The sequence below is a fragment of the Pseudophryne corroboree genome, chromosome 7 (genome assembly GCF_028390025.1).
Source record: "Pseudophryne corroboree isolate aPseCor3 chromosome 7, aPseCor3.hap2, whole genome shotgun sequence".
Classification (NCBI taxonomy): domain Eukaryota; kingdom Metazoa; phylum Chordata; class Amphibia; order Anura; family Myobatrachidae; genus Pseudophryne; species Pseudophryne corroboree.
The window spans coordinates 407,887,390-407,914,933 of NC_086450.1; the positions used below are offsets into that span (position 1 = coordinate 407,887,390).

A 27,544-nucleotide genomic window follows, 5' to 3' on the forward strand; every position below is an offset into this window, starting at 1 on the left:
TGTTGGCCATACATCATTACCAGTCAACTAATGAACCCCCCCTGACAACCGCCGGGAACACAATAGATTGTACGGTGCTTTTGCACCGTACAATCTATCGTACCTCCACAATTACTGGGGGCCGGGATCAGCTGATCATATGTGCAGTACATATGATCAGCTGATGCGGGGCCACGCATTGCATTGTATTCACACCCATTAACATGCACAATGTACATGCAACAGGTCGAATGATACAGTAGGTCGATACCGTGTATTCTTACACGATATCGACCTAGTGTACAGCCAGCATTAGCGTGATCTAACCGTAAGAGACTTGGAAGGGGGTGGTCTTTTCCTTTACACTGGCCTCTTCTTCCACCCTCTCATGGCAGATGAGTCATTGCTGAGACCGCCCGAGGTGACAAACAACAATACAGACAGGAGATCCCAGTGTTTTAATTTCCCTTACTAATCAAATAACACAGCAACACAGGTAGATGCGGGCCAGACTGTAATTAGCTTATATCCTGGACCTCTTCCATGTGACTGAAGCGAGAGCCAATTCCCTCTCTGGTTCCTCTAAAAGGTAAATACTTGAGGTTTTCAGTCCAACGTGTTATACAATATTAATAATAACAAGACAGGCAAAATGGCATTTGTCACTTATATAATACAAGTATGATGTGTTTTCGGCATAGAATCAACTATACATGTTTTATGTCAAAACATTTAGCTTTTTATTTTCATTTTATTATTATATATATATATATATTTGGAAGACAAAGCCTAATATATAAAATAGAACACATTTAAATATGATAATTCAGTGCTACTGTTGAGGGAAACCGGACAGCAGTATTACCCAGCATTAATCTTCCTCCGTGGGGTACTGTGCGCCTGGCGGCAGTCAGCCATCGTCCTGCACCAGTACAGGGAACAGCTTTCCTCCCTCACACAGCTGGGTATAGAGAGCCCTAAGTAGTGTGCAGGAGGCCGAGGAGCCCTGACACTGGGAATCAGCCTCAGCAAGCAGCTCTTCACTCAGCACCTGGGAGAGATCACAGCGTTACACTAATGGCTCAATTACAGGGCTAAGGTAGCACCACAGCAATTACACAGCATTAATGTGAACATAGAAGACACATCTGTGCTGGGAGCCTAAGTACAAGGTAATCAGCAACAGGAAATACACAGAAGGAAAAAAAAAAAAAGCCGAAGTAGTAATCATAAGGGAGGAATTCACATGCAGAGAGATAGAGGAGGGAGGGAGGGAGGGAGAGAGAGAGAGAGAGAGAGAGAGAGAGAGAGAGAGAGAGAGAGAGAGAGAGAGAGCGAGAGAGAGACACACACACAGAGGGAAAGGGCGCGCAAGAGAAAAATAGGATGAAAATGACAGAGACAGAGTGAGAAATATAAGGAGGCACACAAAAACAGAATGAAGAGGGGGAATAAAATGGAGAGAAAAGGGGGTAACAGGGAGGGAGCTACCTTAGTCAAACAGCATGGGGACCCCAGATACCCAGGGTGGGGTATAGAAGGTGGACAAATTTAAGGTCGTCAGTCAATAGGTCGACGCCAAATGGTCAACATGCATTAGGTTGGCAGGTACAAAATGTCGACACAGTCAAAAGGTTGACATGACAATGGTCAATACGTTTTTTGGGGCAAATATTCTATATTTCACGTTCTGTGACCACCATCAGTACAAATGTAGATGCTCGCCAAGCTTCAGGCAAGTTATTATTCCCAATCGATGTACACATGGATAGTAAATTAAGCAAATGTTGGGAAAACATGAATGAAAAGTGTTGACCATTTGTTTGTGCATCGCCTCTTTTATACTTCTCAACCAATACATAGTATTGACCTAATGACTGTCTACCTAGACACTGTAGATCTATCAGCCAGATACCAGGTCCCCACTTTTTCTAAGCATCCCAACACAGACCGTAGGCAGCACTCACTATCTCCTATATAATAGTGTACAGAGGGAAAAGGTAGCAGGTGCACTGTCTCACACTAGCTCAACCTGTAGTAACCAGAGGCACTTAGCATATTCCTGGCCAGGGCTATGAGCTTACCCACCGCATCAAGGTAGCCTCTCATTGGGTAAGTCCCTAACACTAACTATAGGGGTTCAGGTCCGGGGGGGCAGGACACCCCAGAGCCACCCAGCCAGACAACCCCAGGGCATCGCAGGAGTGATACAAATAAAGAGTTAAAGAGGTAGGAGCAGCTGCTGCTGCATGTGAGTAATGTGAGGAGTACAAGAAAATAATGTGAAAGTGTTACATATATATAAGACAAACTATAAGTGCCATAGTGTAATGAAATAGTGTTAAATTGCGATGCCCCAGGGACGTCCAGCCACGGCAGGCACAGGGAGCCCCGCACCCCAGAGAATCCCCCCAATATTGACTGCCATAGTAAACCAAAATGTAGGAGTCTTACCTCAGTGTGCTCATTCTACATATGCAGGCAAAGTGAGGTAAGACTCCTACATTTTGGTTTACTATGGCAGTCAATATTGGGGGGATTCTCTGGGGTGCGGGGCTCCCTGTGCCTGCCGTGGCCGGACGTCCCTGGGGCATCGCAATTTAACACTATTTCTTTACACTATGGCACTTATAGTTTGTTTTATATATGTAACACTTTCACATTATTTTCTTGTACTCCTCACATTACTCACACATGCAGCAGCAGCTGCTCCTACCTCTTTAACTCTTTATTTGTATCACTCCTGCGATGCCCTGGGGTTGTCTGGCTGGGTGGCTCTGGGGTGTCCTGCCCCCCGGACCTGAACCCCTATAGTTAGTGTTAGGGACGTACCCAATGAGAGGCTACCTTGATGCGGTGGGTAAGCTCATAGCCCTGCCAGGAATATGCTAAGTGCCTCTGGTTACTACAGGTTGAGCTAGTGTGAGACAGTGCACCTGCTACTTTTTCCCTCTGTACACTTTACTAAGTCTCAAGCAGAGTAGCACCTCATTACCTAATTAAGGTGTGCAAATTAGGGCCCCCTTCCCTCCTATATAATAGCCCAGATCTGTGACTCTGTGTATAACGCTGGGCAGAGTCACAGCGCTGGGCGGAATTAGAGTCAAATGAGTCACAGATCTGGCCAAATCTATAGGAGATTAGAAGCACATCAGTGACGCCTGGCAATGAGGAGCAGCTGGCACGGGCATGGCACAGGCAGGGGTGTGTGAGGGTGTACAAGTACGCCGTACAGACAGCGAGGGACACCGGCTCACCGTGAGCTTGACCCCGCACATCAGCACTCTCAGCAGGGGCTCTCTGACGCGGAAGAGCTTCACTTTCTGGCACACACAATGCTTCTTCTTATTCTTGCTGGCGGTGCCAGCGGCGGCGCTGTTGCTGCTGCAGTTGGAGGCCATGGTGGCCGCCGTCTCCCAGGAGCGCTCTGGGCACAGGTCAGTTACCGGAATCCCACCTCCCGGCACACTGGCCCCAGCTACCAGGCGCTCATGTCCCCAGTCTTCCGACTAAGGTCCGTTCCAGCCGGATCAATCGTCACCCCTGCTCCCCTAGCTGCAGATCCCAACAAGTTGGAGTGGGACAGCACCCCCGCGGTGCCTCCAGAACCCCTCCCCCATCTGCAACATCCCCGCAGCTGCCCCTCCCCCACCCGCAGCCCCTCCAGACCCCATCCGCGCACCCCACCAGCAGCTTCTACAGACCCCCTCCCCCACCCGCGGCACCCCTGCACCCGCCCCCAGACCCCCTCCCCATCCGCTGCATCCCCGCACCTCCCCCACCCATGGCGCCTCCGGACCCTATACACAAAAATGTGAAAAACTCATGTTGACCTTTTTTTTCCATGTCGGCCTTTTTTCATGTCGACCTAATGGCCATGTCGACCTATGTAATGTGTCAACATACTCACTGTCGACCAATAGGTGTCGACCTAATGTGTGTCGACTTAGACAATGTCGACCCAGAGTCCGGATACCACAAGTACACACTCTGTTTTTTGCCGACTGAAACGTACATGATGAGAGAATAATGAGCCAGTCAGGGTGATTTTCATTGGTCATTGGTTGATGCACCTCAATATAAAGCCCATTCAAAACGTGTCATGCAACCTGCTTAATCAGAACACACACAGTGCACATGGACTGGAGAGACGCAATAGCTGGTTACCGCCTTTCCCACCACAAAAGTAAAACCAGAAAGAGGCGATAAGGTGGGAGAATATAGAGCAGAAGTGGAGCATGATATTATACGTGTAACAGAGGAGATGGTACAGAAAAAACTTAAGACATAATAACAACTGAAGCAAAATTACCTTTTGTAAATAAATCTTCTGCTGGAACTCCAACACTCTCAGCCTGCTGAGGGTCAGTTCACAAAGCTCAATGTAATTGCTGTATATGATCACGGGGGGAGACCTGCGGTACATAACGGGGCAGCCTACCGACTCTGTACACATGGTGTTAATGGAAAGTTTCTCAGCCCAGCTCCTGTATTGCTCAGCAACTAATTAGGGAAGAAATGTGAAAAAAGAAAAGAACATAGAGGAGTAAGCAAGCACAAGACATTATATGTTATCAGCAATCTCTCTCTCAGAAACAGACGGTCAAAATCCTGACACATTTTGACGAGTATTGTAACCCTAATCCTGACCCACCCCTCCCGCTGTCTAGCCCTAACCCACCCCTCCCGCTGCCTAGCCCTAACCCACCCTTCCAGCAGTCTAACCCTTACCCTAATGCCTAACCCTACTATTCTCCATCGGGAGCAGTCAGGATTTTGACCGTCGGGATGCTGCTGCCTCGATTGTGGCCGCCGGGATGGTGATTGCAGAGATCCTGACTATGGGGGTCATTCCGAGTTGATCGCTCGCTAGCAACTTTTTGCTGTGCTGCGATCAGATAGTCGCCGCCTATCAGGGAAGTGTATTTTCGCTTTGTAAGTGAGCGAACGCTTTTGCAGCCGACGGCACAAAAAAGTTTTTAGCAGTTTCTGAGTAGCTCTGGACTTACTCAGCCGCTGCGATCACTTCAGCCTGTCCAGTCCCGGAATTGACGTCAGATACCCGCCCTGCAAACGCTTGGACACGCCTGCGTTTTTCCAAACACTCCCAGAAAACGGTCAGTTGACACCCACAAACGTCCTCTTTCTGTCAATCTCCTTGCGGTCAGCTGTGCGAATGGATTCTTCGTTAAATCCATCGCCAAGCACCGATCCTCTCTGTACCCGTACGACGCGCCTGTGCATTGCGGTGCATACACATGCGCAGTTTTGCAGAGATTTAACCTGATCGCAGCACTGCAAAAAGTTGCTAGCGAGCGATCAACTTGGTATGACCCCCTATGTCCCATTTTAGCAAGTGTAAAAGACACTTCATCTGGTATTGTCTGGAACCTTGCAGAATGGATAATCCATCCAAACATGGGGTCATCTGCCCCAGCTACACCATGCCTATCACTTAGGCCTACATGCACCTACACCATCCGTTGAGCACAGATATACAGCAATTTGTGAAAACTCACTCTGCTCTTTCAGGATATTAATCTGATGTGCAAGTTTAATTTCCTTTAGTAAGTACTGCTTATCAGTGAAAGTCACAAGCGGATGTAGTCGAAAGGCCGACAATAATATTGTCGACATTCTCAGAATGTCAACATGTGAAATGTTGACATTGTCAAAATGTTAACATTAGGGTTAGGCTGCGAGCAGGAGGGTCAGGGTTAGGTTGCAGGCCGTGACAAGGGTTAGGCTGCGGTGGGGGCGGAAGGAATAGAGACTAGGATTAGGGATAGTGGAGAAATACCTAATCTCCGGAGGTCTGACTCTATTGTGATGGTCACATGACTGAAGGGACCCAGAGGATGTCGTTGCAGCGACAGGAGCAGGGAAGTCACCGCTGGGCCACGCGGACAAATTTTTTTTTTGTACCCAACACACCAAAAGAATATGTTAACTCCTCAACCATGGTGTATTAATACAAATGCCATTCCTAGCTAGCAGAACAGTAAATGGTCCATCTGTGTACACAAACTTTGTTAACGAGCTAGCTGAGCAACCTTTGTATTCTCAAAGCACGATTCCTAGAGACGCTTTACATTGTCTTGGATGTGGCGTGCTTCATAACCTGTGGTATTGTTATCTTTTATTTATATGGCGCCACAAAATTTACTCAGCACCGTACAGAGTAAACATACAGTACAGAACGTTTCAAATTAGACAGGGTACAGCATGGACCATTTATTTCAGAACAGGACAACACCATGGGAAAAAAAAAAGCATACAGGCCATATGCACTGAATACATACATACAAACTAATATCCTCAAACTGGCGTTACTTGCTTTTGAAATAAAGCACTGAAATAAAATTAGTCAAAATATTAAAGTCTAAGATAAGTAACGATTATCATTAATGTTCTTGGTTTGTTTAGAATCTTGAGTAGTACAACAACAGACAAGCAACATGTTTCCCTCCTTTTTATGACAAGATCAGCCAATGACAGCCCACTTCATAGCAATGCCACTAAGTGCAAATGCTCACAACTGACGTAGTTGACTCTTATTCACAGCTTTCCTGGAATAATGGGATTTCACTTTTTGGGGTTGTGTGAAAACTGTGCACTACTGAGAAAACTATCCCTGTCATGCTAATATAATTAAAGTCGAACTCATTACAGATGTACACACACACACATATACTGTGCATATATATATATATATATATATATATATATACACATACACTGCTCAAAAAAATAAAGGGAACACTTAAACAACACAATGTAACTCAATCACACTTCTGTGAAAACAAACTGTCCACTTAGGAAGCAACACTGATTGACAATCAATTTCACATGCTGTTGTGCAAATGGAATAGACAACAGGTGGAAATTATAGGCAATTAGCAAGACACCCCCAATAAAGGAGTTGTTCTGCAGGTGGTGACCACAGACCACTTCTCAGCTCCTATGCTTTCTGGCTGATGTTTTGGTCACTTTTGAAAGCTGGCGGTGCTTTCACTCTAGTGGTAGCATGAGACGGAGTCTACAACCCACACAAGTGGCTCAGGTAGTGCAGCTCATCCAGGATGGCACATCAATGCGGGCTGTGGCAAGAAGGTTTGCTGTGTCTGTCAGCGTAGTGTCCAGAGCATGGAGGCGCTACCAGGAGACAGGCCAGTACATCAGGAGACGTGGAGGCCGTAGGAGGGCAACAACACAGCAGCAGGACCGCTACCTCCGCCTTTGTGCAAGGAGGAACAGGAGGAGCACTGCCAGAGCCCTGCAAAATGACCTCCAGCAAGCCACAAATGTGCATGTGTCTACTCAAACGATCAGAAACAGACTCCATGAGGGTGGTATGAGGGCCCGACGTCCACAGGTGGGGGTTGTGCTTACAGCCCAACACCGTGCAGGACGTTTGGCATTTGCCATAGAACACCAAGATTGGCAAACTCGCCACTGGCGCCCTGTGCTCTTCACAGATGAAAGCAGGTTGTCACTGAGCACATGTGACAGAGTCTGGAGACGCCAAGGAGAACGTTCTGCTGCCTGCAACATCCTCCAGCATGACCGGTTAGGCAGTGGGTCAGTAATGGTGTGGGGTGGCATTTCTTTGGGGGGCCGCACAGTCCTCCATGTGCTCGCCAGAGGTAGCCTGACTGCCATTAGTTACCGAGATGAGATCCTCAGACCCCTTGTGAGACCATATGCTGGTGCGGTTGGCCCTGGGTTCCTCCTAATGCAAGACAATGCTAGACCTCATGTGGCTGGAGTGTGTGAGCAGTACCTGCAAGACGAAGGCATTGATGCTATGGACTTGCCCGCCCGTTCCCCAGACCTGAATCCAATTAAGCACATCTTGTCTCGCTCCATCCACCAACGCCACGTTGCACCACAGACTGTCCAGGAGTTGGCGGATGCTTTAGTGCAGGTCTGGGAGGAGATCCCTCAGGAGACCATCCGCCACCTCATCAGGAGCATGCCCAGGCGTTGTAGGGAGGTCATACTGGCACGTGGAGGCCACACACACTACTGAGCCTCATTCGGACTTGTTTTCAGGACATTACATCAAAGTTGGATCAGCCTGTAGTGTGTTTTTCCACTTTAATTTTGAGTGTGACTCCAAATCCAGACCTCCATGGGTTAATAAATTTGATTTCCATTGATAATTTTTGTGTGATTTTGTTGTCAGCACATTCAACTATGTAAAGAACAAAGTATTTAATAAGAATATTTCATTCATTCAGATCTAGGATGTGTTATTTTAGTGTTCCCTTAATTTTTTTTGAGCAATATATATATATATATATATATATTACAGATGTGTCCTCTTACATCCTTGCTGCAGTCACGCTAAACAGCCCCTGAGGTTGCGCCATGCTGTAGCGTTTTTTCCACTTAACTGCTTCTTAGACATACAGTAATGTAATAGGAGGCACAAGCAGTTTCTGCTGATTAAAATGATATGCAGCATTCCTACTGTATATACTGTGTGTAATAGCGTCTGTATCTGCATCCGAAATGCCATGTTACAGTGTTTCCATAAAAACACTGTAACATAGCATTTTGTATGCATATACAGTCGCAGTCATACACAGAATGTGTGTTATATTACATTACTGTGTGTCTAAGACAAATTTTCGCAGAAAAAAACGACGCTCGGTGTTACCGAGTCATACGGCACTCATGCATTGTGTAAGAGGACACATCTGTATATACTTAATGTATACTCATTTTCTGTGTTGGACCGGACTATTGGAAACGGATGACTACAGTGAATCCTCATGCCCTATAGATTGTAAGCTTGCGAGCAGGGCCTTCCTACCTCTATGACTGTTATCACCCAGTTTGTTATTGTTATTTCAAATTGTAAAGCGCAACGGAATTTGCTGCGCTATATAAGAAACGTAATAAATAAATAAAATAAGAATTTACTCACCGGTAATTCTATTTCTCGTAGTCTGTAGTGGATGCTGGGAACTCCGTAAGGCCATGGGGAATAGACGGGCTCCGCAGGAGACTGGGCACTCTTAAAAGAAAGATTAGGTACTATATCTGGTGTGCACTGGCTCCTCCCTCTATGCCCCTCCTCCAGACCTCAGTTAGGGAAACTGTGCCCGGAAGAGCTGACATTACCAGGAAAGGATTTGGAATCCAGGGTAAGACTCATACCAGCCACACCAATCACACTGTACAACTCGTGATAACCATACCCAGTTAACAGTATGAACAACAACTGAGCCTCAGTAACAGATGGCTCATAACAATAACCCTTTAGTTAAGCAATAACTATATACATGTATTGCAGAGAGTCCGCACTTGGGACGGGCGCCCAGCATCCACTACGGACTACGAGAAATAGAATTACCGGTGAGTAAATTCTTATTTTCTCTGACGTCCTAGTGGATGCTGGGAACTCCGTAAGGACCATGGGGATTATACCAAAGCTCCCAAACGGGCGGGAGAGTGCGGATGACTCTGCAGCACCGAATGAGCAAAGGCAAGGTCCTCCTCAGCCAGGGTATCAAACTTGTAGAACTTAGCAAATGTGTTTGAACCCGACCAAGTAGCAGCTCGGCAAAGCTGTAAAGCCGAGACCCTTCGGGCAGCCGCCCAAGAAGAGCCCACCTTCCTTGTGGAATGGGCTTTTACTGATTTAGGATGCGGCAATCCTGACGCAGAATGTGCTTGCTGAATCGTGCTACAGATCCAGCGCGCAATAGTTTGCTTTGAAGCAGGAGCACCCAGCTTGTTGGGCGCATGCAGGATAAACAGCGAGTCAGTTTTCCTGACTCCAGCCGTCCTGGCTACATAGATTTTCAAAGCCCTGACTACATCTAGTAACTTGGAGTCCTCCAAGTCCCTAGTAGCCGCAGGCACCACAATAGGTTGGTTCAAATGAAACGCTGATACCACCTTAGGGAGAAATTGGGGACGAGTCCTCAATTCTGCCCTGTCCATATGGAAGATCAGATAAGGGCTTTTACACGACAAAGCCGCCAATTCTGACACCCGCCTAGCCGAAGCTAAGGCCAATAGCATGACCACTTTCCACGTGAGATATTTTAGCTACACGGTCTTAAGTGGCTCAAACCAGTGGGATTTCAGGAAATCCAACACAATGTTAAGATCCCAAGGTGCCACTGGAGGCACAAAAGGGGGCTGAATATGCAGCACTCCCTTAACAAACGTCTGAACTTCAGGCAGTGAAGCCAGTTCTTTTTGAAAGAAAATAGATAGGGCCGAAATCTGGACCTTTATGGATCCTAATCTTAGGCCCATAGTCACTCCTGACTGTAGGAAGTGCAGGAATCGACCCAGCTGGAATTCCTCTGTAGGGGCCTTCCTGGCCTCACACCAAGCAACATATTTTCGCCATATACGGTGATAATGTTGTGCTGTCACGTCTTTCCTAGCCTTTATCAGCGTAGGAATCACTTCATCTGGAATGCCCTTTTCCGTTAGGATCCGGCGTTCAACCGCCATGCCGTCAAACGCAGCCGCGGTAAGTCTTGGAACAGACAGGGCCCCTGCTGTAACAGGTCCTGTCTGAGAGGCAGAGGCCATGGGTCCTCTGAGATCATTTCTTGTAGTTCTGGGTACCAAGATCTTCTTGGCCAATCCGGAACGATGAGTATAGTTCTTACTCCTCTCTTTCTTACAATCCTCAGTACCTTGGGTATGAGAGGAAGAAACACATAAACCGACTGGTACACCCACGGTGTCACTAGTGCGTCCACAGCTATCGCCTGAGGGTCTCTTGACCTGGCGCAATATTTTTTTAGCTTTTTGTTGAGAAGGGACGCCATCATGTCTACCTGTGGCTGTTCCCAACGATTTACAATCAGCGTGAAGACTTCTGGATGAAGTCCCCACTCTCCCGGGTGGAGGTCGTGCCTGCTGAGGAAGTCTGCTTCCCAGTTGTCCACTCCCGGAATGAACACTGCTGACAGTGCTAGCACGTGATTCTCCGCCCATCGAAGAATCCTTGTGGCTTCTGCCATCGCCATCCTGCTTCTTGTGCCGCCCGGTCGGTTTACATGGGCGACCGCCGTGATGTTGTCTGACTGAATCAGCACCGGTTGGTTTTGAAGCAGGGGTTCTGCTTGACTCAGGGCGTTGTAAATGGCCCTTAGTTCCAGAATATTTATGTGAAGGGAAGTCTCCTGACTTGACCACTGTCCTTGGAAGTTCCTTCCCTGAGTGACTGCCCCCCAACCTCGGAGGCTTGCATCCGTGGTCACCAGGACCCAGTCCTGTATGCCGAATCTGCGGCCCTCGAGAAGATGAGCACTCTGCAGCCACCACAGCAGTGACACCCTGGCCCTCGGGGACAGGGTGATCAGCTGATGCATCTGAAGATGCGATCCGGACCACTTGTCTAACAGATCCCACTGAAAGATCCTTGCATGGAACCTGCCGAAGGGAATTGCTTCGTAAGAAGCTACCATCTTTCCCAGGACTCGCGTGCAGTGATGCACCGACACCTGTTTTGGTTTCAGGAGGTCCCTGACCAGAGATGACAATTCCTGGGCCTTCTCCACCGGGAGAAACACCTTCTTCTGTTCTGTGTCCAGAATCATGCCCAAGAACAGCAGACGCGTCGCAGGAATCAGCTGCGACTTTGGGATATTCAGAATCCAGCCGTGCTGTTGCAGCACTTCCCGAGATAGTGCTACGTTGACTAACAACTGCTCCTTGGACCTCGCCTTTATAAGGAGATCGTCCAAGTACGGGATAATTATAACTCCCTTCTTCCGAAGGAGTATCATCATTTCAGCCATTACCTTGGTAAATACCCTCGGTGCCGTGGACAGACCAAACGGCAACGTCTGGAATTGGTAATGACAGTCCTGTACCACAAACCTGAGGTACTCCTGGTGAGGAGGGTAAATGGGGACATGCAGATAAGCGTCATTGATGTCCAGCGACACCATAAAATCCCCCTCTTCCAGGCTTGCAATAACCGCCCTGAGCGATTCCATTTTGAACTTGAACTTCCTTACATAAGTGTTCAAGGATTTTAAATTTAGAATGGGTCTCACCGAACCGTCTGGTTTCGGTACCACAAACATTGTGGAATAGTAACCCCGTCCCTGTTGAAAGAGGGGAACCTTGATTATCACCTGCTGAAGGTACAGCTTGTGAATAGCCGCCAGCACTACCTCCCTTTCCCTGGAAGCCGCTGGCAAGGCTGATTTGAGGTAACGGCGAGGGGGAGTCGCCTCGAACTCCAGCATGTATTCCTGAGATACCACTTGTAGAACCCAGAGATCCATCTGTGAGCGAACCCACTGGTCGCTGAAGTTCCGGAGACGCGCCCCCACCGCACCTGGCTCCACCTGCGGAGCCCCAGCGTCATGCGGTGGACTTAGTGGAAGCAGGGGAGGATTTTTGTTCCTGGGAACTGGCTGCATGGTGCAGCTTCTTACCTCTACCCCTGCCTCTGGGCAGAAAGGATGCGCCTCTGACCCGCTTGCCTTTCTGAGGCCGAAAGGACTATACTTGATAATACGGTGCTTTCTTAGGCTGTGAGGAAACCTGAGGTAAAAAAGTCGACTTCCCAGCTGTTGCTGTGGATACGAGGTCCGAGAGACCGTCCCCAAACAATTCCTCACCCTTGTAAGGCAAAACCTCCATGTGCCTTTTAGAATCAGCATCACCTGTCCACTGCCGAGTCCATAATACTCTCCTGGCAGAAATGAACATTGCATTAATTCTAGATGCCAGCCGGCAAATGTCCCTCTGTGCATCCCTCATATACAAGACGACGTCCTTTATATGCTCTATGGTTAGCAAAATAGCATCCCTGTCGAGGGTATCAATGTCTGACAGGGTATCAGACCATGCTGCTGCAGCACTACACATCCATGCTGAAGCAATAGCAGGTCTCAGTATAGTGCCTGAGTGTGTATATACAGACTTCAGGATAGCCTCCTGCTTTCTATCTGCAGGCTCCTTTAGGGCGGCCGTATCCTGAGACGGCAGTGCCACCCTTTTAGATAATCGTGTGAGCGCCTTGTCCACCCTAGGGGATGTCTCCCAGCGTAACCTATCCGTTGGCGGGAAAGGGTACGCCATCAGTAACCTCTTAGAAATCACTAGTTTCTTATCAGGGGAACACCACGCTTCTTCACACAATTCATTTAATTCATCAGATGGGGGAAAAGTCACTGGCTGCTTTTTCTCCCCAAACATAATACCCTTTTTAGTGGTAACCGGGTTAATGTCAGAAATGTGCAACACATTTTTCATAGCCGTAATCATGCATCGGATGGCCCTTGTGGACTGTACATTTGTCTCATCATCGTCTACACTGGAGTCAGACTCCGTGTCGACATCTGTGTCTGCCATCTGAGCTAGCGGGCGTTTTTGAGCCCCTGATGGCCTCTGAGACGCCTGGGCAGGCGCGGGCTGAGATGCTGGCTGTCCCAAGGCTGTTACGTCATCAAACCTTTTATGTAAAGAGTTGACACTGTCGGTTAATACCTTCCACATATCCATCCACTCCGGTGTCGGCCTCGTGGGGGGCGACATCACACTTATCGGCTCCTGCTCCGTCTCCACGTAGCCCTCCACATCAAACATGTCGACACAGCCGTACCGACACACCGCACACACACAGGGAATGCTCTGACTGAGGACAGGACCCCACAAAGTCCTTTGGGGAGACAGAGAGAGAGTATGCCAGCACACACCACAGCGCTATATAACACAGGGATTTTCACTATACTGAGTGATTTTTCCCAATAGCTGCTTATTACCACCAATTTGCGCCTAAATTTATGTGCCCCCCCTCTCTTTTTTACCCTTGTTGTACTGGATACTGCAGGGGAGAGCCTGGGGAGCGTCCTTCCAGCGGAGCTGTGAAGAGAAAATGGCGCTGGCTGTGCTGAGGAAGATAGCCCCGCCCCTTCAGCGGCGGGCTTCTCCCGCTTTTTATAATGTCAATGGCGGGGTTTTTTGCACATATACAGTGTTATACACTGTATTATGTGCTATTTGTGCCAAAAAGGTAAACTAATTGCTGCCCAGGGCGCCCCCTCCCAGCGCCCTGCACCCAACAGTGACCGGAGTGTGTGGTGTGCTATGGGAGCAATGGCGCACAGCTGCAGTGCTGTGCGCTACCTTAATGAAGACAGGAGTCTTCAGCCGCCTTTTTTCATCTTTATCTTCCGTCTTCTGGCTCTGCAAGGGGGACGGCGGCGCGGCTCCGGGAACGGACGATCGAGGTCGGGCCCTGTGTTCGATCCCTCTGGAGCTAATGGTGTCCAGTAGCCTTAGAAGCACAAGCTAGCTGCAAGCAGGTAGGTTTGCTTCTCTCCCCTCAGTCCCTCGTAGCAGTGAGTCTGTTGCCAGCAGATCTCACTGAAAATAAAAAACCTAACAAATACTTTCTTTTCTAGTGTGCTCAGGAGAGCCCACTAGGTGCATCCAGCTCTGGACGGGCACAGATTCTAACTGAGGTCTGGAGGAGGGGCATAGAGGGAGGAGCCAGTGCACACCAGATATAGTACCTAATCTTTCTTTTAAGAGTGCCCAGTCTCCTGCGGAGCCCGTCTATTCCCCATGGTCCTTACGGAGTTCCCAGCATCCACTAGGACGTCAGAGAAATAATAAATAATGTCCTAATGCCATTCTTCATAAATAGTTTTCAGGCCACAGATGGCTCCCGTCATAGTGAGTAGGTGTCAGCGCCACTTTGCGATAGCTCAATTTATAGGGCATTTGAAATTCTGCTTCAATTATCCAATCATTAGCATAGACAATCAAACCTTTACTGCATTTTACACTTGCAATATGCACTATGCCTCTCATGAATTCCCTGGAGCATTATAACATTGTGTATTGCATGGTCGTATGTTTTTGTAGATGTCCTAAAACCTATATTTCATATGAGAATACCTACTGTAATTAACTTCACCTTACTAACTGGATGCCACCAAATCTCTAAGAAAGTTTAACTCACGCATTGACTGCCCTACTAGCAGCATGAGCATAAAATGAAGTGGACTTTTCGTCTCAGATTACACTATATGGTTACCCATATCACCGGACACATGGATCACTATATATCACTTGCTCTATGGGGGAGATTTATCAAAGCTTGGAGAGTGATAAGGTGGAGAGAGATAAAGTACCAACCAATCAACACTATAATGACTTGACAGCAGACCCGCCATCTTTTTTACAGAGTGTCCAGTTCAAGTAAGCATATATACTTACCGAGCGGCCGCAGGATATGTCGGTCCCTGTCATCCAGCTGGGCGGGCATTTGAATCTGCCGGCCCTGCTGTGATGCCAGTCCCTGCAGCTAACAGCCAGATGCACCAATATATCTGCAGATATATTGGGCATGGGCTGTGCTGCACGGCCGACGTGATATGTCTGTGAAAAAAGTATTGGGTGTATACATCCGCAGACTTCGCTCTTCTGGCCGATATATCTCCCAGTGTGTATCCAGCTTTAGTGCCATGCTACAGGCTGTGTGTAGTTTTGATGAACCTTCCCCTTATGTATCTTTATTATTCAAAAGCATTTTAGATGTGGTTTTGTGTTTCATATTTCACGTTTCATTAAGTTGTAAGAAAATCTTGCTTTATAAGCCACTTTATGAAATATTCTCCTGGTTACTTTGAGCTAGATACATTTGGAATTCTGTCCTTGTGAAGCAGATGGAGGCCCGTGGTGCAGCCAAATGCTGGATAGCTATTCCTCAGAAGGCAGCCACAAAACAGAAGTGTGTGTCTGGCCAGATAATCCTGCAATCACTTACCCATCTGCAGCTTCTGTACCTCTGCATGACACCTGGCCACTTCTTCTTGCAGAACATCCAACAGCAGCAGAGACTGGTAATTCTGCCAGTGGGTCGGACCTTTGGAGACCAGATAAATGTCAGTTTTCAGGAACACACACAAATGTCAATATAATTAGTTATTCTGCATTCAGTACAGCTGGGGAAAGAAAATGTGTCCTTCCCTGAAATAAATCTTTGGCAATCTTTGATACAACCTGGACTCCTCTGAGACTGATCAGTTAAATAAAGCAGCCATCTTGCTTGACTGCTCATCTGACTGGAAGCGCTCCCTCCCTTGTGAACTCCGGGATACAGAGTGTTATAGCTGGGACTACTGCCAATCTACTCCGTCACACACTTAAGTTCTCCTCGGTAGGGGACGTGCGACACAGTGGGACTGATTCTGAGTCACAGGCAAATCGGAATGCAGCCGCATCTAGCGATTTTTAGTAAACAGACTGCACAAGATGGAGCTGACATTCATCTTAGCGCAGCTATAATAGGTTCTGAGTGGTATGCGTCTCAGTCACAGCTCGCTAATGGAGGAATGGGCATTCACACTTAAAACAAGAGTCCCATGGGAGTGCCACACGAGTTGTGATCTATTCTGAATCATGCACCTAGAATGGGTTAGGTGTAAGTGCCGCAACTAGTGGTGGCAGCTGCCCTCTGCAGAGGGTGATTAGCACTAGGTGACCGCAGGGGCCCTGCTACAAAGAGCAAGGAGTGGAAGCCTCAAGGTAGCGACCATGGCAAAAGTACTGTTGTGTTGAAATAGAAGTTCCTCTTTCCTGCCTGGGGTGTTGTTCTCTGCTTTGGTGCTTCTAGCACACTCTGGTCTGTATCTCAGCACTGAGCTACAAACAAGACTGTGGTAGAAGCACCACAGCAAAGAGGGACACCCCAGGCAGGAAAGAGGAACTGTACAGGTTTTGAAAGGTGCAGGGTGCTAGAACAAACACTAGTTGAAGGACTATTGTGAACTTTTGAAATAAACTCCAATTCCTCTCTAAGACATGATCATGCCATTATAATTTGGTCAGGTACGCAGGTGGTGACATAGGACAACACCCGGACATTGGGCCTTTGGGCTGAAACACTTGAGACATTACCAGGACATATTACTGTAGATTAAATGAGGACTACACACACAGGACAGAAAAGGTCATCTTCAGCTGCAATACTGGGCCAATGACCAGGTAGCAACTGTGATATATGGCAGCGTATGAGTGCTGTGTAACACTGTAAACACATGTAAATGCACGCCCAGTTGGGATGTCAAGCATGACACATCCGGCTGACGATTGGTAAGTGTATATGCATTTACCAATCGTCAACTCGGTCGGTGCATTGGCTGGATGGACTAGTGTGTTCCCAGCTTTAGGGGTCCCTGAGGACTGGAGTTGGGAAACACTGATATAGGTCCTGTGTTGATTGCTTTTGTCTGGGCGTGGGCATCATGTCTATAAACAATTTTATTCAGCTGATAATGCCTAATGATTAATAAGCTATGGTTTTATGTTAAGACTTAAAAAAGTAAAGACAATATATAACATATAATAAATAATGTTAGAAAAAATAAGAATTTACTTACCGATAATTCTATTTCTCGGAGTCCGTAGTGGATGCTGGGGTTCCTGAAAGGACCATGGGGAATAGCGGCTCCGCAGGAGACAGGGCACAAAAAAGTAAAGCTTTACTAGGTCAGGTGGTGTGCACTGGCTCCTCCCCCTATGACCCTCCTCCAGACTCCAGTTAGGTACTGTGCCCGGACGAGCATACACAATAAGGGAGGCATTTTGAATCCCGGGTAAGACTCATACCAGCCACACCAATCACACCGTACAACTTGTGATCTAAACCCAGTTAACAGTATGACAACAGAAAGGGCCTCTTAAAGATGGCTCCTTAACAATAACCCGAATTAGTTAACAATAACTATGTACAAGTATTGCAGATAATCCGCACTTGGGATGGGCGCCCAGCATCCACTACGGACTCCGAGAAATAGAATTATCGGTAAGTAAATTCTTATTTTCTCTATCGTCCTAAGTGGATGCTGGGGTTCCTGAAAGGACCATGGGGATTATACCAAAGCTCCCAAACGGGCGGGAGAGTGCGGATGACTCTGCAGCACCGAATGAGAGAACTCCAGGTCCTCCTTTGCCAGGGTATCAAATTTGTAAAATTTTACAAACGTGTTCTCCCCCGACCACGTAGCTGCTCGGCAGAGTTGTAATGCCGAGACCCCTCGGGCAGCCGCCCAAGATGAGCCCACCTTCCTTGTGGAGTGGGCTTTTACAGTTTTAGGCTGTGGCAGGCCTGCCACAGAATGTGCAAGTTGAATTGTGTTACAAATCCAACGAGCAATCGACTGCTTAGAAGCAGGTGCGCCCAACTTGTTGGGTGCATACAATATAAACAGCGAGTCAGATTTTCTGACTCCAGCCGTCCTTGCAATGTATATTTTTAAGGCTCTGACAACGTCCAACAACTTGGAGTCCTCCAAGTCGCTAGTGGCCGCAGGCACCACAATAGGTTGGTTCAGATGAAATGCTGATACCACTTTAGGGAGAAAATGCGGACGAGTCCGCAGTTCTGCCCTATCCGAATGGAAGATTAGATAAGGACTTTTATAAGATAAAGCCGCCAATTCAGATACTCTCCTGGCAGAGGCCAGGGCTAGTAACATAGTCACTTTCAATGTGAGATATTTCAAATCCACCTTTTTCAATGGTTCAAACCAATGGGATTTGAGGAAATCTAAAACTACATTTAGATCCCACGGTGCCACCGGAGGCACCACAGGAGGCTGTATATGCAGTACTCCCTTGACAAAAGTCTGGACCTCAGGGACAGAGGCCAATTCTTTTTGGAAGAATATTGACAGGGCCGAAATTTGAACCTTAATGGATCCCAATTTGAGACCCATAGATAATCCTGATTGCAGGAAATGTAGGAAACGACCCAGTTGGAATTCCTCCGTCGGAACCTTCCGATCCTCGCACCACGCTACATATTTTCGCCAAATGCGGTGATAATGTTTCACGGTGACTTCCTTCCGTGCCTTAATCAAGGTAGGAATGACTTCTTCTGGAATGCCTTTCCCTTTTAGGATCTGGCGTTCAACCGCCATGCCGTCAAACGCAGCCGCGGTAAGTCTTGAAAAAGACAGGGACCCTGCTGTAGCAGGTCCCTTCTCAGAGGTAGAGGCCACGGTTCGTCCGTGAGCATCTCTTGAAGTTCCGGATACCAAGTCCTTCTCGGCCAATCCGGAACCACTAGTATTGTTCTTACTCTTCTTTGCCGTATGATCTTCAATACCTTTGGTATGAGCGGCAGAGGAGGAAACACATACACTGACTGGTACACCCAAGAAGTTACCAGTGCGTCCACAGCTATTGCCTGTGGATCTCTTGACCTGGCGCAATATTTGTCCAGTTTCTTGTTGAGGCGAGACGCCATCATGTCTACAATTGGTCTTTCCCAACGGTCTATTAACATGTTGAAGACTTCTGGATGTAGACCCCACTCTCCCGGATGAAGATCGTGTCTGCTGAGGAAGTCTGCTTCCCAGTTGTCCACGCCCGGGATGAACACTGCTGACAGTGCTATCACGTGATTCTCCGCCCAGCGAAGAATCTTGGCAGCTTCTGCCATTGCACTCCTGCTTCTTGTGCCGCCCTGCCTGTTTACATGGGCGACCGCCGTGATGTTGTCCGACTGAATCAACACCGGCTTTCCTTGCAGGAGAAGTTCCGCCTGGCTTAGAGCATTGTAGATTGCTCTTAGTTCCAGAATGTTTATGTGAAGAGACTTTTCCAGACTCGTCCATACTCCCTGGAAGTTTCTTCCTTGTGTGACTGCTCCCCAGCCTCTCAGGCTGGCGTCCGTGGTCACCAGGATCCAATCCTGAATGCCGAATCTGCGGCCTTCTAATAGGTGAGCCTTCTGCAACCACCACAGAAGTGACACCCTTGTCTTTGGTGACAGGGTTATTCGCAGGTGCATCTGCAGATGCGACCCTGACCATTTGTCCAACAGATCCCTTTGGAATATTCTTGCATGGAATCTGCCGAATGGAATTGCTTCGTAAGAAGCCACCATTTTTCCCAGGACTCTTGTGCATTGATGTACTGACACTTTTCCTGGTTTTAGGAGGTTCCTGACCAGATCGGATAACTCCTTGGCTTTTTCCTCTGGAAGGAAAACCTTTTTCTGAACCGTGTCCAGAATCATTCCTAGGAACAGCAGACGAGTTGTCGGGATTAAATGGGATTTTGGAATATTCAGAATCCACCCGTGTTGTCTTAGCACCTCTTGAGATAGTGCTAAAGCTGTCTCCAGCTGTTCTCTGGACCTTGCCCTTATTAGGAGATCGTCCAAGTATGGGATAACTAATACGCCTTTTCTTCGAAGAAGAATCATCATCTCGGCCATTACCTTGGTAAAGACCCGAGGCGCCGTGGACAATCCGAACGGCAGCGTCTGAAACTGATAGTGACAGTTTTGAACAATGAACCTGAGGTACCCCTGGTGTGCGGGGTAAATCGGAACGTGTAGATACGCATCCTTGATGTCCAAGGATACCATAAGTCCCCTTCTTCCAGGTTCGCTATCACTGCTCTGAGTGACTCCATCTTGAACTTGAACTTTTTTATGTAGAGGTTCAAGGACTTCAGATTTAGAATAGGCCTTACCGAGCCATCCGGCTTCGGTACCACAAATAGAGTGGAATAATACCCCTTTCCTTGTTGTAATAGGGGTACTTTGACTATCACCTGCTGAGCGTACAGCTTGTGAATGGCTTCCAACACCCTCTCCCTTTCGGAAGAGACGGTTGGTAAGGCAGACTTCAGGAAACGATGAGGAGGATCCGTCTCTAATTCCAACCTGTACCCCTGAGATATTATCTGCAGGATCCAGGGGTCTACCTGCGAGTGAGCCCACTGCGCGCTGTAATTTTTGAGACGGCCCCCCACTGTCCCCGAGTCCGCTTGAGAGGCCCCAGCGTCATGCTGAGGTTTTTGCAGGAGCCGGGGAGGGCTTCTGTTCCTGGGAAGGAGCTGCCTGTTGGTGTCTCTTCCCTCTTCCTCTGCCTCGTGGCAGGTACGACAAGCCCTTTGCTCTCTTATTTTTGTAGGAGCGAAAAGGCTGCGGTTGAAAGGTCGGTGCCTTTCTCTGTTGGGGAGTGACTTGAGGTAAAAAAGTGGATTTCCCGGCAGTAGCCGTGGCCACCAAGTCTGATAGACCAACTCCAAATAACTCCTCCCCTTTATACGGCAAAACCTCCATGTGACGTTTTGAATCCGCATCGCCTGTCCACTGTCGTGTCCATAAGGCTCTTCTGACTGAAATGGACATAGCACTCACCCGAGATGCCAGTGTGCAAATATCCCTCTGTGCATCACGCATATAGATAAATGCATCCTTTATTTGTTCTAACGACAGTAAAACATTGTCCCTATCTAGGGTATCAATATTTTCAATCAGGGATTCTGACCAAACTACTCCAGCACTGCACATCCAGGCAGTTGCTATAGCTGGTCGTAGTATAACACCTGCATGTGTGTATATATTCTTTTGAATAACTTCCATCTTTCTATCTGATGGATCCTTAAGTGCGGCCGTCTCAGGAGAGGGTAACGCCACTTGTTTGGATACGCGTGTGAGCGCCTTGTCCACCTTAGGGGGTGTTTCCCAGCGCGCCCTAACCTCTGGCGGGAAAGGGTATAATGCCAATAACTTTTTTGAAATTATCAACTTTTTATCAGGAGCAACCCACGCTTCATCACACACGTCATTTAATTCTTCTGATTCAGGAAAAACTGTTTGTAGTTTTTTCACACCATACATAATACCCTGTTTTACGGTATCTGTAGTATCAGCTAAATGTAACGTCTCCTTCATTGCCAAAATCATATAACGTGTGGCCCTACTGGAAAATACGTTTGAATTTCTACCGTCGTCACTGGAATCAGTGCCCGTGTCTGGGTCTGTGTCGACCGACTGAGGCAAAGGGCGTTTTACAGCCCCTGACGGTGTTTGAGGCGCCTGGACAGGCATTAATTGATTGTCCGGCCGCCTCATGTCCTCAACTGACTGTTTAAGGGAAGATAAACCATCACGTAATTCCACAAATAAAGGCATCCATTCTGGTGTCGACCCCCTGGGGGGTGACATCTGCATATTTGGCAATTGCTCCGCCTCCACACCAATATCGTCCTCATACATGTCGACACCACGTACCGACACACACCGCAAACTCACAGGGAATGCTCTAATGAAGACAGGACCCACTAGCCCTTTTGGGGAGACAGAGGGAGAGTCTGCCAGCACACACCACAAAGCGCTATATATACAAGGGATATCCTTATATTAAGTGCTCCCTTATAGCTGCTTTAATATATATATATATATATATATAGCCATTAATGTGCCCCCCCTCTCTGTTTTACCCTGTTTCTGTAGTGCAGTGCAGGGGAGAGACCTGGGAGCCGTTCTGACCAGCGGAGCTGTGACAGAAAATGGCGCCGTGTGCTGAGGAGATAGGCCCCGCCCCTTTTTCGGCGGGTTCTTCTCCCGCTATTTTTCCAGTCAGGCAGGGGTTAAATATCTCCATATAGCCCCTATGGGCTATATGTGAGGTATTTTTAGCCTTGTATAAGGTTTATATTTGCCTCTCAGAGCGCCCCCCCCCAGCGCTCTGCACCCTCAGTGACTGCCCAGTGAAGTGTGCTGAGAGGAAAATGGCGCACAGCTGCAGTGCTGTGCGCTACCTTATGAAGACTGAGGAGTCTTCAGCCGCCGGTTTCCGGACCTCTTCACGCTTCAGCATCTGCAAGGGGGTCGGCGGCGCGGCTCCGGGACCGGACTCCACGGCTGGGCCTGTGTTCGATCCCTCTGGAGCTAATGGTGTCCAGTAGCCAAGCAGCAAATCCACTCTGCATGCAGGTGAGTTTACTACTTTCCCCCTAAGTCCCACGTTGCAGTGATCCTGTTGCCAGCAGGACTCACTGTAAAGAAAAAAACCTAAACTAAACTTTCTCTAAGCAGCTCTTTAGGAGAGCCACCTAGATTGCACCCTTCTCGTTCGGGCACAAAATCTAACTGGAGTCTGGAGGAGGGTCATAGGGGGAGGAGCCAGTGCACACCACCTGACCTAGTAAAGCTTTACTTTTTTGTGCCCTGTCTCCTGCGGAGCCGCTATTCCCCATGGTCCTTTCAGGAACCCCAGCATCCACTTAGGACGATAGAGAAACTATACACCTACAATGTTATAAAATAATAAATGATGAGTAAAATGTATAAATACTGGCGCACAGGAATTTTTTTTAATTGTATATAGGGGTTGGGGCTGTTTTACCGGCGGGGTGGGGGGAAGGGCAAGCGCAAAGAAGCCCCTTGCGCAGGCTCGGTGATGTCGTGGACACCCACGAGTGGGAATAGTCCCTTCTAATCGGCATGCCGACTGTCTGTATTTTCAGTGTTCTGGATACATGGGGAGGTATTGTGACCGTCCGTCATATAGCTACATCCTATAAATAGAACACTTTGGCGACCTCTATTAGCCCTAACGTTTCATTAGGAGGTACATTATCTCATGTACATAGTACTGTACTTCTTTTATTTACAGTAATTAAGAGAGGACTCAAGTACATTCTTAATAGATTAGATCTGTTGAGTTGAGTTCAACAAACTCTTGCAGCATATTTCGAAGTCACAATTCTGTTACAAGCGGCGACAGCAGCACAGATGAGCGATTATTGATGAAGGAACCAGGCATTCCTCTGCAGCCAGCACTGAAAGGGATAAATAATACACTCCCGCTCAGCAAGTGGTACTGACACAACCTCAGCAGCCTGCCACGGAGGTGGGACACGCAGCGTTGAGTCATGCCACGGCAGAAATTGAACCTGCGGCAAAGCTGTAAGGAATAAAGTGTATTTCCTTTATGAAGGAAAGGATGTGAGCGGTCACCGTGACACCCTTGGAATGGTGAAACATTCAGCCAAGAAAAACACAATGGACTAAATGTTTTTCTTTTACAGACAAAAGCAATTCATTACAGAATAATGCACTCTGTGGTCTCATTGCCCTGCAGATCACGTATGCCCTATATCAGGGAGACACACTGAAGATGTTCTAAGGGTTCACTCAAACAAGTGGTTAATGAAGGTCTAGTAAGTATTTGCTCCAGACGGTGCCTGGGCGATATTCAGTGCTGTTTTTTCACGCAGTGTTCTCTCTGGAAAACCATTTGAGCAAATCCTTGCTAAACGCTCATTAACCGCTCATCTGATGGAGCCCTGAAGGTTGCAGGACGCAACTGTCTGTAGAGTCGGACATGTGTTACGTGTTACTGACCAGGAGATCTTTCCAATAGTTATAGATCTGCTGTTGCCAGTGAAACATTTGCACATAGTTCATCTTGTTGAGATCATTATAACTGCTGTTCCGTGAGCTTTGCCAATCACAATCCGCGCTCTCACCTGATCCTTGCCAATTAGTGGCAGTGTCTATATTCTGCTGTACGCTTTCCACAGCTCTCTGTAAGCGTGCAGCCTCTTCTTCTATCTCAAAGAGGCTCAGCTGCGGGGCCTCTGGTAAAAACTGATGGGTAATTAAGGAGCATTTGTCAGAACTCTTAACATCACATAATTATAGCAATATGAAATATTTTGGAACTTCAATACTAAAACATTCAAAAGCATTTTCACCGCATGAAACCTAAATGACATGAATGTAAATTTAACCTATTCCTGACAGGACTGAGGCCTGCCGACAGCACACTGCAGACACTGTATTTAATGCCAGAGATATGACGGACAGTGTACTATTGCTGCATCGAGCTTGTCCCCTGTGCAAGTAAAATGGATGACCTACACGGGCCAATCTTGCTGCTTGGAGCATAGGGAGATGGGACTGCTATCCACTTGGGATAAAAATATCCCTTTCAGCTTACACTGGGTCCTTTGTGAAGTGGTTGGCACATGCAGTCAGACATAGGTCATCTTCCAACCCCATATTACTTCATGTCTAGTAAGGATCTCATTCATTACAAATGATTTATCATCAGGACGCTCTTTAGATTTAGGGCAATCACGTCACAATACAAGTAGTCAAGTAGGTGCTCTCACAGAGGCAGCCACACAAGACCACAATAGGAACCACCTAAAAGTAAGACTATGGGCCAAATGTAATAGAGTGAGAGTTTCAAAAAGTGAGAGATTTGGTAAGGTTTTGCAGTTTTTTTTAAAGTGGCAATCATTTACACAGCAAGATCAACCTGGTTTTGCAGTGTAAATGATTGCAACTTTAAAAAAAACTGAAAAACCTTACCAAATCTCTCACTTTCTGAAACTCTCACTCTATTACATTTGGCCCTTCAGCTTTCCTGCAGTCTACATTGCAATTCCAAGTCCAAATTCCCCCAAAGTACTGACAACATCAAAGCACATGGCCTATTTATCACATTTCAGTTTTAAAATACAATTTAAGGACAACCTATTACCAGCCAGTTAGCCAATCAAATCTTAACAGATTTTCTAACATATTGCTCATATTTTTCTTTAATTTTAGACAGGTCCACACTTAATATCTGGAAAAAGTCCACAGCCGTGGATGAAACACGTCGCTGTGGTCCAATTATCCTACGTCTTGAACTACCAGCCCCAAATTCCTGTATCTAGTGATTGGGAGTCATTTTGGGCTTACGGGAGGAAGAACCCTATATGGAACGAAGCACCCCCATCCTTTGTATCACTCAAAGGCTCTGACGACAGCAAGTCAGGCAGCAACTGGAAACCAACAGCGTGTGCTGGGAGTCGGGGACTAACAGCCGCCAGCTGCTAACACATTCAGTAGAGGGGCGATGTAAGACTCCACTATTCCAGATCTTACAAGAGCACTGTGTTCATCTAGTAGTTATTATTTCTGACCTATCATCTATAATGGTGTGTACACATGGCGAGATATTTTCTTACGATTTTGACTATATAGTCAAAATCGTAAGAAAAGTAGTGCAGAAATTCACCTTGCGATCCCGATTCGATGCGCAGTCGGCATCGCAAGCCTAGATAGACTGTGCAGGCAAGTAAATTTTGACTATCGCTATAGAAGAGATTGTCAAAATTGACACTTAGCCGAAATAGCACATAGTCAGTATCGCAAGCACAGTCATTATGTGCTAGTGATGCCGATTTAGCCCCTGTCACATAGCGAGAATCGGGCATAGCCTGAATCTCAGAGTGTGTATGCACAGACTGTAGGAGCCATATTGAAGCGCTACGGTTTCTCACTAGTGGAACTATCTTTCCTTATTAGTATTAAGCTACAGTATACTTTATCATTTGTGTGTGATGCGGCTAATGGGCCGTATAAAGCAAGTTACTAATAATAACTTAATTACCTGTTTACCATTTCTATAATCTCACTAATGAGTACATCAGCGTTTCCCAATTTTAGCGCATGCTTAGTGCTCTCCCCTAATCTGCAGGTAGAATGATTGCCTTAACGAACGACTTCCAAGAAGACATGCTTGGGGAATATCACTGTTGCATGTTATTCATTGTACCAGTCTTCATAAATCCCAGTTCAGTATTAGCAGCAAGAAGATCATACTGCAATTACATTACTCTGCTGAGAAACAAAACGTAATCATTGAAAATGAAGTAAGAAAAGGCACCTTTGGTAAGCAAGTAAATAAGAATTTACTTACCGATAATTCTATTTTTCGTAGTCCGTAGTGGATGCTGGGAACTCAGTAAGGACCATGGGGAATAGCGGCTCCGCAGGAGACTGGGCACAAAAGTAAAAGCTTTAGGACTACCTGGTGTGCACTGGCTCCTCCCCCTATGACCCTCCTCCAAGCCTCAGTTAGGATACTGTGCCCGGACGAGCGTACACAATAAGGAAGGATTTTGAATCCCGGGTAAGACTCTTACCAGCCACACCAATCACACCGTACAACCTGTGATCTGAACCCAGTTAACAGCATGATAACAGAGGAGCCTCTGAAAAGATGGCTCACAACAATAATAACCCGATTTTTTGTAACAATAACTATGTACAATTATTGCAGACAATCCGCACTTGGGATGGGCGCCCAGCATCCACTACGGACTACGAGAAATAGAATTATCGGTAAGTAAATTCTTATTTTCTCGGACATCCTAGTGGATGCTGGGAACTCCGTAAGGACCATGGGGATTATACCAAAGCTCCCAAACGGGCGGGAGAGTGCGGATGACTCTGCAGCACCGAATGAGAGAACTCCAGGTCCTCCTCAGCCAGGGTATCAAATTTGTAGAATTTAGCAAACGTGTTTGCCCCTGACCAAGTAGCTGCTCGGCAAAGTTGTAAAGCCGAGACCCCTCGGGCAGCCGCCCAAGATGAGCCCACCTTCCTTGTGGAATGGGCTTTTACAGATTTTGGCTGTGGCAGGCCTGCCACAGAATGTGCAAGCTGAATTGTACTACAAATCCAACGAGCAATAGTCTGCTTAGAAGCAGGAGCACCCAGCTTGTTGGGTGCATACAGGATAAACAGCGAGTCAGATTTTCTGACTCCAGCCGTCCTGGAAACATATTTTCAGGGCCCTGACTACGTCCAGCAACTTGGAGTCCTCCAAGTCCCTAGTAGCCGCAGGTACCACAATAGGCTGGTTCAAGTGAAACGCTGAAACCACCTTAGGGAGAAATTGAGGACGAGTCCTCAATTCCGCCCTGTCTGAATGGAAGATCAGATAAGGGCTTTTACAGGATAAAGCCC

The 27,544-nt window shown here is 47.3% G+C and overlaps 1 protein-coding gene across 1 annotated transcript in view; it reads right to left on the bottom strand.

Moving 5' to 3' along the window:
• Nucleotides 1-434: 434 nt before the first annotated feature.
• TEDC2 (tubulin epsilon and delta complex 2) overlaps nt 435-27,544 on the bottom strand; it is an 82,777-nt gene continuing 55,667 nt past the window's right edge. Inside the window, exons 8-11 of the mRNA XM_063934682.1 lie at nt 24,265-24,385; nt 15,752-15,850; nt 4,292-4,482; nt 435-1,030 (exon numbers count right to left, since the gene is read on the bottom strand). Of these exons, the coding sequence (XP_063790752.1) occupies nt 890-1,030; nt 4,292-4,482; nt 15,752-15,850; nt 24,265-24,385 (552 nt within the window). The 3' untranslated portion in view covers nt 435-889. The remainder of the gene's footprint in view (nt 1,031-4,291; nt 4,483-15,751; nt 15,851-24,264; nt 24,386-27,544) is intronic.